The 13,193-nt window shown below is 36.8% G+C and overlaps 1 protein-coding gene across 4 annotated transcripts in view; it reads left to right on the top strand.

Annotated features, from left to right (window-relative positions):
• The window catches only part of DIAPH3 (diaphanous-related formin 3), a 519,652-nt gene that overhangs the window by 72,546 nt on the left and 433,913 nt on the right, over positions 1 to 13,193 (top strand). For 3 of the 4 annotated variants that reach the window (XM_011990882.1, XM_011990885.1, XM_011990883.1), the window contains one exon: positions 6,247 to 6,351. The exons of the other annotated variant lie outside the window; for it this stretch is intronic. In XM_011990882.1, coding sequence (XP_011846272.1) covers positions 6,247 to 6,351 — 105 coding nt within the window. The remainder of the gene's footprint in view (positions 1 to 6,246; positions 6,352 to 13,193) is intronic. 4 annotated transcript variants of the gene reach the window in all.

The raw sequence follows: 13,193 nt of genomic DNA, 5'->3' as shown, positions 1-13,193 counted from the left end.
TCCTTCTCTCCTTCCCTCCTTCCCTCCTTCCCTCCTTCCCTCCTTCCCTCCTTCCCTCCTTCCTTCCTTCCTTCTTTCCTTCCTTTTTCTTACTTTCTGGTACCACACTAATTTGGTCTTCCTAATTCTGGTCTTTTTGGATGACATAGCTGTGTTCCCATGTATTGAATGAAAAAAGAAGTTTTCCAGCTATTCTACTTCTGAAATCTATTCTTAGTGCTAGTCGGATTAGCACAGTAAAACAGCACAGTGATTCCGTTTAGCTATAGATTTTAATTAGAAAGTAATTGGCCAAAGGGAAACTATTTTTTTGATGTTGTAACTCTCAGTTTCCCCTGTCAAAACTGTGTCTATATATTTACAGGTGGTCCCCAACATATAGCAGTTTGACTTAACAATTTTTCGACTTTACCGTGGTGAAAGCAACATGGATTTGGTAGAGACTGTACTTCAAATTTTGAATTTTGATCTTTTCCTAGGCTAGCTATATGCAGTCTGACACTGTCTTGTAATGTGGGGCAGAAACTGAGAGCTGCAGCTCCCCTGTCAGCCATGAAATCATTAGGCTGAACGGCTGACTATACTGTGTCCCCAGCATTTTTTGGATATTGTGCTTTGTGTGTTTGCATTCCACCATGTCTACAAAATGTGCATCTCTGTATTCAAAATGTTATTATAAAATAGCATTTGTGTTAGATGATTTTGTCCACCTGTAGGCCAATGTAAGTGTTCTGAGCACGTTTAAGGGAGGCTAGGCTGAGCTGTGACATGCAGTAGGTTAGGTGTATTAAATGCATTTCTGCATTTCAATTTTTAATGGCTTTTTTGGGACATAACCCCATTGTAAGTTGAGCATCTGTATATTAGGAAGTACTATAAATGAGGTAATTCATAATGTATCTTGCTAACATGTTGTTAGAACTTTAACATCAAAAACAATAATATGCTCTTCAGACAGATTAAAATTTTGAAGAGGTGACTTGTCAAATAATGTTTTTGAATGAGATATATTCAGCCCAATAGCCAGTTGATAAGATTTTTCCATTTAAAGGGTAGAGATTTATTTCATATATCCATGGTAATTTTAATCTCATTCAGATTACTCACTGAGCCTTATGTATTTATGTTTTCTTTGTATTTCCTGTTCAGTATTTTACCTGTAATAGATATTTAATGAGATACGTACATGTATCGACATACTGATATACTGAGGTAAATGGCCATTTTAGAGCTGTTTTACAATCTGTGTCTGCAGTGTCATTTTGTACCTATGCAGTGTGGTAGCACAGTAAAACAGCATGTTTTACTGACCTGTGTTTGAATGGAAGGATCAGTTAATACACAATAGTTTATATTGCCTTTTTTTTTTTAAGGTCATCTATATGTGTTTCCATATTTATTCAGTTCAATTTGAAAGAAGTCTTATTTTAATATCAAATAAATTATGTTCAGATGGTATAGTGGGTACTGTGGGTACCCCCTCCCAGCCCCTTTTTACCAGGTTGGTGCACCCATGCCCCAGGCGATGAGCATTGGCTTCTAATGGCTCATAGATGCCCCTTTCTCCAGAGATTTGCCCTCATCAGAACTAGGATTCTGCAGCTAATGACTAACTTGAGGCTGTTGAGGCTGGTTTCTGCTACCAGGTTATCTTGACTGTGGTGCATTTCAGGGTGAAGTGAGAATCCACCAGAGGCCACCTTTAGTATGTCTTTTTTCCTCTTTTGTCTTACCTCCTTTACTCTATCCTGAGAGCAGCCCCACCTGCACCTGAATCCCTGTTTCAGGCTTTGCTTTTAAGGGAAACTGACCTTAGATAATGGAGACACAACATGATAATTTTGAGGAAATATAAACTAAGAAGCATAAAAAATGACGACTTACTCACTTCTCCCCCATTGACCTTTCCCAAGTCTAGTTTCTTAGATAGCCTTGGGAGATGCTTAACCCTTCTGGAATTGCAACATAAAATATGGATATGCGTTTTTTAGGGAAAAAAACTCCCAATAAATTTTCTAAGGACTTTGTGACTCCCTGAAGTTAAGTGCCACTGCCTCGTGGAGTTTTCTTCTTTCAGCCTTGTTTTCCATAAATAGAAATTCAAAATATATTCTAAAAATACTGTACTCCTAATGCTTTCACTCATATTTTCTCTCTACTGCCCCCTTATTTCTTTTTCTCTCTCTCTCATTTTTCTTTTTTAAAGGGCAGAGCTTTTCTTACTCTTTCAAGTGCCATTTCCTCCTGGACATATGGAGAATGACCTGTTAGATGAAGTTATATGCCTAGTGGATATCCCACAAAGGTTTAGGGTGTTATGTAATTGATTCCAAACTTTTTTTGTTTTGTAGTATTGTCTTAATCCATTTTTATGTTGCTATAAAGGAATACCTGAGACTAAGTAATTTAAAAAAGAGGTTTATTTGGCTCTCAATTCTGCAAGCTATACAAGAAACACGGGACCAGCATCTGCTTTTGGTGAGGGCCTTAGGGAGCTTCCACTCATGATGAAAGGCAAGAAGGAGCTGGTGTGTGCAGAGATCAGATGGTGCGAGAGGAGGCAAGAGAGAAGGTGGTGGGGAGGTTCCAAACTCTTATTAACAGCCTACTCTCATGAGAATTAATAGGGCAAGAACTCAATCGCCCCCACCCCAGGAAGGTCATTAATCTATTAATGAGGGAACTGCATCCATGACCCAGACACCGCCCACTAGGCCCTACTTCCAACACTGGGGATCAACTTTAAATATGAGATTTGCACGGGACATCATCCAAATTGGAGCAAGTATTATTTGTCTCCTTTTTGTTTTTTACACTACGACTGTCATCATACTTTTGTCAGGAAGGTGAGTGCCATATTTAGGCAAAAGAGGTGGGATAAACCATTGGAAGCAGCTGGGGGAACTTTGAGTTTCTCCCTTAATTCCAGATGTATCACTGTACTAGTCAGAGTTCTCCAGAGAAACAGAACCAATAGATGTCTGCCTGTCTATGAGAGGGGATTTATTAGGAGGACCGGCTCACATGATTATAAAGGGCGAGAAGTCCTATAGTATGCTGTGTGCAAGCTGGAGAACCAGGAAAGTCAGCAGCGTGGCTCAGTTCAGGTTCCAAATTTTCAAAACCAGGGAAGTTGTTGGCGTAACTCAGTTGGAGGCTGAGGAGGTGGCCTAAGGCCTGAGAACTCCAGGGGGAGTGCCACTGGTGGAAGTCCCAGGGCCCAAAGGTTGAAGAACCTGTAGTTCTGATGTCCAAGGGCAGAAGAAGTTTGTCCCATTTCCAGAAGAGAGAAGGAGACTTAGCCTTTCTTCTGCCTTTTTGTTCTATCCAAGCTTTCAGCTGATTAGATGGTGCCTGCCCACAATGAGGGCAGATCCTCCTTACTCAGTCCAGTGATTCAAGTGCCAATCTCTTCTGAAAGACATACCTAGAGATAATGCTTTACCAGCTATCTGGGTATACTTTAAGCCAGAAGACTAACCTAAAATTAACCATCACACCTAAAATTAACCAACCCCCAAAATTAACCATCACAACCACTTTTGTGTATGAACTAGTGTTATCATCAAGATGTGTTTCCAAAAAGAAAGCAGAGGCCTTTGTAAAAAATTCTTTCTACTACTCACCTTGAAGTTTTATTTCAGTTTCAGCCATAACTAAAGGACTTTCTGTTTTTTGGTATTCTGTATATATTAAATATTTTAATTTACTAAAGAGACTGGATAATGTTTGGCCATTAGCCTGAAAATAAAAATACAGTGAATAATTTAAAACAGAACTTCCCAGTGCTCTCAGGTTCCCCCACGTTTTCTAACAATTATCCGCTAACTATCTCATTACTTTCTTCCAGTGAAATTCTTTGTGGATAAGGTTACCTATGTTCATAAATTAAGAAAATCAATATGTCTTACTGTACTATATAATAAAATATGTATTTCAATTTAAACAATTGGCCATGACTACTCAAGAAGGTATAGTAAATTCACACTCTTGAATCTCTGCTTCATACCTCTGTGAGTACAGCAGTGGCATTGTAGATTGGTAGATTGATATAGTTGTGCTGTTTTGGAGATTCAGATACCACAAACAGTATTTCCCTGGGACATCTACATTTCAGAGATGAAGCACAAGTATTGGTAAAGCTTAAAAAAAGCACAGTGTAACTATAATTTACAGAATAGTTTGATTCTTGGAAAATTCAGTAAAGTAAAACCATGCAATATAAAGTATTTAATACGTAATAATTTTACATTTTACATCTATTTCTGGAATAGGAGACTGGCAGAACGTGTTTTCTAGTCACAACACTGCTGATCAAAACAGAAACTGGTCCAGACAGACTAAAGTATAAAAAAAAAAAAACAGCAAAAACTGGCAGATGGGGCAAAAGCAATCCCTAGCTGCTCTAATTACTCATTAGCATAAGACACTCCCACAAGCGTCATGACAATTTACAAATGCCATGGCAATGGCCCAGAAGTTACCACCCCTTTCCTAGAAAATTCTAAGTAATAATTTACATTGACCCACCCCCTAATTTGCATATAGCTAAGTGGGTTTAAGTGAGTATAATTACAGTTGCCAAGAGGCCATACATTGCTGACTCTGGGCACACTGCCTGTGAGTTAGCCCTGCTCCGCAAGGAGCAGCACCATTCGATAAAAGGTTGCTGTGTAACACCACCTTGTCTTTGAATTCTTTCTATGATGAAGCCATGAGCCCAGCTGGGCTAAGCCGCAAATTTGGGGCTCACCTGTCCTGCAACAGTTCCATTGAATTAGGCTTAATTAAGGATGATTCTTTCTCTCTCTCTTTTTAAGGTATGTGAATCTCTTTGTGGGGCACAAGGTAGTTTTTACTGTACAGGTCAAACTGTGATGCTACCCCTGTAAATGCTGGTAGCATCACCTCAATTATTGTGACAACTAACATGCCTCAAGAAGTTTCCAAAATTTCCAAAATGCTTCCTGTGTCGTATTAAGGCCTACTGAGCCTTCCCTCACTAGCTTAGACAAGAAAAACGAAACAAAACAAACCTTTATTCACATAATTGGGTGTTTCTAACTAAAACAGCAAAAGTGACATTACTAATTACTACCTTTTATTGTAGTGTCAAATAGAACGGCTTCTAAGATCTTAAATATTTCTATCAAGGTAAAATGAAGAGAATTTTGACTTTTAAGTGCTTGAAGGGTTTGGTAGCCAAGAATTGAGTCAGCTAAAGGCATAAACTACAGTGTTTGATGAATGTAGCACCCTTATAAAATCTGTAAGAAATTTAATTTGCTAGGCTCCATAGGTGATCCAAAGTCCTGAATTTTATGATCCATTCTGAGTAGATATGAAGTTTATATACGTTCAGATATTTTACATTGCACATCACAAATGACTCAGGGCTAAGTTCACGAGGACATTCATTTGAGCTGCCCTTCTCCTTTAGCCATTTCTGTCTTACCTCAGACGCCCTTTCCTTTGCCAGAACAGCCTCTTACTTCAGCAGCTTAATTAAGAGCAATTCATATATTTATGTGGATATATACCTGACTTGAATTTTTAGTTAAAATTAAGCTTGTAGCAAGATCTTGGTTACTTAAACCCTTATTTTGGTTGGTGCTGTTGAGAAATGTTCGATTTTAGGTGGTAGCTGTTTTTATAAGTACCACTTTTATGTAACTTAGAACATTCAATAAGTTAACTAGTTAACATTTTTGATAAGAGTAGGGAAAAGACAAAACTATAAAGTGCTTTGTCCTTTGCTGGAATCAGTACTGGATATTTGATATGTGCTTGCGGCTATCAGAATCTGAAACTTGGTTGGTTTATTTACTTTTTAATTTTTATGACTCACACGCAGCTCTTTCAAAGCAAGTGCAAGATAGCTTCAGGTGCAACTGTTGTAAAAATACATAAATATATTGAAATTGTGAATCCTAATGACCTTATGAATGGCAGAAATCTGCAACTGTCTAATTATCTATAGTGATGTGAATGTAATTTTATTTGCCTGCTGTGAATTTTAAAATTCTTTTGGTAAGTATTTTACCTGTTAAAATGATCTAGAATACTTTTTTCTCTCCCTCTCCAGCACTTTTTTCTCTCCTTCCTTCAGGCAGAACTACACGTAAATCATTTCAAAACAATTAATGCTGCTTTAGTCACAAATTATTGATTTTTCCATTCGTAGTGCATGTAGAATTGCTGCTCTACTTAGATTCCAAACTGAGGCATTTTAATTGTGTTTTCCAGGAAGATATGAATTTAAATGAAGATAAAAAGGCACCATTGCGGGAAAAGGACTTCAGTATCAAAAAAGAAATGGTGATGCAGTACATTAATACTGCTTCTAAGACAGTAAGTAAAACTGTCAAGTTGAAAAATACTGCTGAACATGTTTTCATATGGAAAACAACACATTTGTTTAATGAAGTGCTTAAGTTTGTGGGCAACTGTAATCAGAGGGCTTCTGAATGTATAATTAAGGGCACAAGTATTGTACATTTGTTTAAATTAAAAATGTTTCTTATCTTATAACTTTTAAGCTGCTTGTGCTTTTTAGCTAGTTACATTGTTCAGAAACACTGTGGGGGGACTACTCTGTCACCTTTCCTTGTTAGTGAATTAATATAGTCATTTGATTTTTAATGTCACTTATAAATCAGAGTGATATTTGCATTATAGAAAAGTGAGACTGATTTTACTGTCTACATCAAGGTACATAATATTGGCTTAGAAGTGTATCTTAGTAATGTGAATCTCCCTATGAATAAAATTATCTTGTAACAAATTATAAATGTTGATATTAAAAGGAGCATTAGGCCTCTATGTGGCTGCCAATTTTCTAGAGACACATGAAATATGTGGGCGGAAGTAACGACTAAATGTCTAAGAAACCATGACTGGCACACAGAATCAATTGCATTTATTTCATGGGAAAACAAATGAGCTTGACTAGTCATATACAAATTGTGAATAAATGGATTGGATGAAGAATATAAAATGGAAGCCAATGAAGAAGCAATCAGTAGAAAGACAGTAGAAAATGATTTTGGCTCAATTTACAACAGAATTGGATTAGGAAAAAGTAGCTTAACACACTAGTTTTCCTTGTGTATTTTAACCTAAGTTCAGATTACGAGAACATAAGTTATTTATACTTTAACTACATTTATCTGCTAGACCAGTGACTCTGAGGTATTTCTTTTGGAAGAAAGACACAAGTGATGTTTAATTTTTAAACATGTCTCATGTTTTGGCAACTTGCTCTTCAGGTATAGAAATCACGATGAGTACTGTGCTTTTTTTAGCTCTTTGTATAGATGGACTTTGTATCCCTGCTACTATGATACTGATACTAATTGCCTTTGTCCTTTAATGATACTTATATATCACAAATTGGTATTGGTCGGTTAAGAGTCAGAGCTCTGGTGTTTTGGATCTGCTTATGTATCTCTGCCTGACCTTGGAAATCTTATTTTACCTCTTTGATTCTCAATTTCCTTACCATAAAATGGGAATACCTACATAGTGAACTCATTATCAGAGTTAAATGGGCAGGCATGGTGGTTTGAGATGTCAAGGTGGAAGGACCTCTTGAGGCTAGGAGTTTGAAAGCAGCCTGGACAACATAGCAAAACTTTATCTCGACCAGAAAAAGAAATTAGCTGGATGTGGTGATGAGATCCTGTAGTCCTGGCTACTTGGGAGACTGAGGTGGGAGGATTGCTTGAACCCAGGAGTTCAAGGCTGCAGTGAGCTTCGATCACATCACTGTACTCCAGCCTGGGTGACAGAGTGAGACCCTGTCTCTAAAATAATAATAAAAACAAAATTAAATTGTTTATTCCATGATTAGAACACAACATATTTTATGACTAGTGACTGCCTTTTGTGGTAGCAGTGGTGGTGGTAGCAATCATTTGTTTTTCTTTGTAATTTGTTTATTGTTCTTGTTATCGTAATCATTATACCATAATTTAAAATATAGGGAAAAGTACATCAGTAAAAATACAGATTTACTATTTGTAAGTTTACATTTCTAAGGGTTTTTTTTTGTTGTTGTTTTTTAAGTATCTATAAGGCCAGGTGTGGTGACTCATGCCTGTAATTCCAGCACCTTGGGAGGCGTAGGCAGGCAGATCACTTGAGCCCAGGAGTTTGAGACCAGCCTGGGCAACATAGTAAGGCCCTGTCTCAACAAAAGATACAAAAATTAGCTGGATGTGGTGTCTTGTGCCTGTAGTCCCAGCTACTCAGGAAGCTGAGGTGGGAGGATTGCTTGAGCCCACAAGGCAGAGACCCGAGATAGCACCACTGCAGGTCAGGCAGCATTTTAGGCACTAGAGATGGTGCGTGAAGATAATCTATCACTGCGTCCTCTGGAGCAGCACTGGAGGTACATAACAGAAACACATAAACATATATGTAATAGGAGGTGAAATGTGATATGGAAAAAAAAATAACAGACGGGTGAGTGTAGATAGTGTTCATGTTTTGTGTAGTGTTCATGTCAGTGAAGACTACCCTGTTAAGGAATTGTAAATCTAACAAGTAGGAATTCATTTAATATAATTATAAGAGATATGACATCAGTTAGAACTGGTTTAGAAAACCTTGGCATGATAGTTCATATTAATTCTTGAATTTGAGATAATAAACATACTTTAAAGAAATAAACTGTTTTGAACGTTGTTATGTGGATCTATTTCAGTTTGCATTCACTGATTTTCAACTTTAATCCTCTAATCATTTTGGACTAAGGTTGAAATTTGTTTACCAGAATTAGGTAATTAAATTATCAGGATTGAAATAGATTAGTTATCTAAAGTGTGATTACAGCATTGACTCATTTAATTAGTGTGTGGAGGATCATGGCTCTTCCTAGGAAGGTTCTGAATAATTTGGCAGATGGTTAACATTCTAGAAAGTTCAAGCTGACCAGTCATTTATTTTTGCTCTGGAAGTAGAAACACATTTTATTAACTCTAGGGTACTGACTTTGTCATGCCACTTTATTTACATTAATGACTGTTGAAAAAGTTATGCTGAAAAGAACAGAATCAAAGTTCTTAGATACATTGTTCTACAAAGGATATGAAAAGGATAGAGGATAAAAAAGATATACTTTCGTTATGGTTTTAGGCTTACAATTGCTTCAAGATTCTCTTTTTTGGGTAAGCATTAATATAATTTTTTGGAAATTAGTACTGATATCTAACAGTGTATATGGTTTGAAAATATTTAACCCTCAAAATATTAACCCTCAAAGTAGGCCTAACGTAGATAAGGTTGGTTTTTAGAATTAAAAAAAAAAATGCCACCAATCAAACTAGGTTATTTCTAAACCTTAGTAAGTTTGAATTTAGATGGCACAAGAATAAAACTGAATTTGTGCAGTTAGGAAGGATTATTACAATTTTATTAAGCAAGTGTTGTATTTAGAAGCAGAAAATATCAGATTTACATTTTTCTAACTTCTAGGTCATGGGAACGTGATCCAGGTTATTTTTTTACGTACACTCTCGTGGGCAGTTCCACTTGGGGGTTTTTGAGAAAGGTTTCCCTCCCTCATGAAAGGATCTAGAGTTGGAGAGCCACTTTGGTCTGCCATTGGATGTGGTTGTGAGAGGTTGTACAGTGCTTGATGTCACGGAGCTGCTTCTCTGGCTTAATGAGTTCCTGCCCCTAGACTCTTCATTATGTGAAGTGATGCAAGTTCTCATGGAAGCTGCTCCGAGTTTTTTCTTTGCCACTGTTAAGAGTCCTGATATACCATCCACATGCATTTTTGCCTGTGCTGGATCTTTAATTCTAATTCATTCTGGAAATTACTGTTTCCATTCAAAGGAGCATCCTTAAGACGCTCCCCTCACTCAGTGTGGACTCACTCATAGCATAGATGAGAGAGGTGCTACAAGGCACTGTGCCCATTCCATGGTAAATGACTCAACTCAGATGTTTAACAGCAAGTTTATTGGAGAAAATGTCTTTTAGGAAGAATCTAGACTTGACTTGTTTGATCATGTAACTGGAGGGTAAGACTGCGATGCAGTTAGTGGTAAAGACCTTGATAGTAGGATGTGATGTGAATAGGCCAAATGAAAGAGGATCCATAGTTTCCAATAAATGTAAGAACAAAAAATTCTGGAACAGAACAGAGAATGCTCTTGTAAACCACAACTGCCTGAGGATTTTCACTATTTTTTAAAATAGAAAAGAATTAGAAATTAATATACAAATCTATTATATACATATAGATGTATTTAATAGTAATGCTTAACCTTGAGTACAGTTCTCATTCTTTATTAGAGTTTGACTATTTTTAATCTTATCTTCCCTTAGAATGCTTAAAGTACTCCATCAGATACTGTTAAAAGATGATTTCTGTGGTTAAGCTTCTTATGTTCGAGTGCACAAACCAAGCATAGAAGATATATCCTAATAGAATTGCTGCCTTCACTTAGTTTTCTTTTTCCTCTTTTCTTTTTGGGATGGTGCATCATACCCTATGTCTGTGATAGAAGTGTTTATTAATGCTTATTTTCTTGTAGGTGCTTGAGTTATATTAAAGGTGAGCTGTTTCTGGATATATTATTTCTGGATAATGTGAGAAAATTCTCATGATGGGGGTCATGGGAGACCATGGATTAATTTATATACAATTAAAGTATGTGTTAAAAAGGATTCTTATTGATCTAAATCCATTCTGAACAAGATTTATATATTTTTTTCTCTATCAATCACAAAGGGTTAGTAAAAATAAAATATATGGCTGGGCTTGGTGGCTTACGCCTGTAATCCCAGCACTTTGGGAGGCCAAGGCGGGTGGATCATTTGAGGTCAGGAGTTCCAGACCAGCCTGGCCAACATGGTGAAACCCCATCTCTACTAAAAATACAAAAATTAGCTGGATGTGGTGGCACGCACCTGTAATCCCAGCTATTCAGGAGGTTGAGGCAGGAGAATCACTTGAACCCGGGAGGCGGAGGTTGTGGTGAGCCGAGATTGTGCCACTGCAGTACAGTCTGGGTGACAGAGTGAGACCCTGTCCCCCTCCTTGCCCCCCAAAAATAAATATAGATTATACCTTTCCTGTCTATTGAGAGGAAGGAGTCTTCTATTTGCTGTTCTACTTTTAGGTTTGTCAGGGTAATCTGCAGCAATATGAAACTAGGGAAGTCCTGAGAGGCCAAAACCTATATTCCAGACAAGTGAAAGCAGACCCTTGAAAGGAGGAGAAGATTCTTGAAGGAGGCAGAGACTCAGAGGGGCAGAGTAAGGATAGAGGGAAGGAGGCCAAGTTTGAGAGACAGATTAGAAAGGAGAACCAAAAAGATGTCTGGTCCTTTGTGGGGAGGCGGGGTTTCTGGGAGAGATTTGGAGAGATATTTAAAGAGATTTTGAGGAAAATTTTGGTTTATATTATGTAGCGCAGTGTGTTTATTGTGTCTCCAAGAATACTTCAGTAGAGATGAACATTTGCTTATCAGTGCTTTGGGAGTTATCTTTTCCCCACAATTAATTTTCATAGTTCAAGATGATTAAACTGTCCAGACAGTTTAATTACCTACAGATTACAACTGGACTGCTACCTGTTAGCATATTGCACCGCCCCTGTCCCCTCCGCCCCCACTTTTTGGCTGTACCATTAGGTTTAGATAAATGCTTTAAACATTTCTCTTTGAACTTTGTACTTCTGCTTAAAAGCTCTTCTGAATGCACTAGCTTGGAATCAGAAGTTGTGATAGACTCCTCATCTCCCTTATCCACATATCATTGGCATCTGTATTACAGCTGCATTAACATGTCCAGTTTAGGTGAGCTGATATCTAAGGATAGCCCAATCTCACATTTCTAAGATTCTTAATCAGAACATACATTCTTTATTTTATATGTATGTTTTTGTTTTATCTTTTTTGATTTTTTTGGATCAAGAAGCAGAATTCCTCTTTTATAAATGCTCCTGAAAGTTTGCTAGCTCCTTCTTTTTCCCTGTCAAGCTAGGTTCCAAGTGAATGTAAGGGCTATTCTGAGGCATTTATTAGAAAAGTTTTGGATACAGTTTTAATTCTTTGAACACTTCCTTAAGTATTATTGTAGTAGTTCTTCCTCAGACTTTTTAAACGTGAAAGTTAAATATCAGGTATTAATGATCATAACTTTATGAGGCATAAAGACCATAACAAAAGTTTTTTAAGCAACACAATGAAACAACTGAGTCTAAATTGAGTTCATAAGTGTAGAATTATAGTTTCTTGTGTGTGTATGTATATATTTGTGTGTATGGATATATGTATAATATAGTGTTTAAAAGCATTTTGAAAGGTCTTGTCATAGTACTGTTGTTCTAGCTCAATAGGCCATGATGTTCTCAAGGATGGAAGACCTTGTATTCTGCAATATTATTCTTCTAGGCGTATCTTGATCAGAAAAGAACTGTTTGAGAAAATATCAGTCATATATTTGGGTTTATGTGCACAGTCGACCCTCTGTATTCATGGGTTTTTCATCCATGAATTCAACTAACTGCAGGTTGAAAATATTTGGAAAAACAATTGTGTCTACGCTGGACATGCACAGCTTTCTTTTATTGTTATTCCCTAAACAATATAATGACTATTTACATAGCATTTACTTTGTATTAGGTATCATAAGTCATCTAGAGATGATTTAAAATATATGGGAGGATGTGAATGTTATATGCAAATACTATGCCATTTTATATCAGAGACTGGAGCATCTCTGGATTCTGGTGTCTGTGGGAGGTCCTGGAACCGATCTCCCATGGATACTGAGGGGTGACTGCATTTTCTCTAGGTGGAAAATCTGGAATTGATTTGTTACTTTTAGCATTGATTTGTTAATATTGTAATATTAGTAGGGCATTTTAATGCATTTCAGTGTCAGTTTTTCTTGCTTTCAGTTACAGTTTCCAATGTTAACTTTGTAAAACATTGTCAGGTACAAGTAAATTAAGTTCTTTTTATTTTCTCTCACTTTTTGGTTGTTGTTACTTAAAGGAGGCTTACATTTTAACCACTAGAAACTTAGAAGAACCAAAGTTGCACACATTCTTGTTAACATTAACTTGGGTTTTTTTTTTTTTTTTTTTTTGTTTTTATTTTTTTTGCTTTTATTTCAGATTTCTGATTTGATAAAGTCTCCCCGTAACACAAAAGCTTAGTAAAAAGTTTGTG

The sequence above is a fragment of the Mandrillus leucophaeus genome, unplaced genomic scaffold, assembly GCF_000951045.1.
Source record: "Mandrillus leucophaeus isolate KB7577 unplaced genomic scaffold, Mleu.le_1.0 Scaffold387, whole genome shotgun sequence".
NCBI lineage: Eukaryota > Metazoa > Chordata > Mammalia > Primates > Cercopithecidae > Mandrillus > Mandrillus leucophaeus.
The sequence above is the reverse complement of the archived record's forward strand: the minus strand, read 5'-3'. Positions and strand labels throughout refer to the sequence as shown.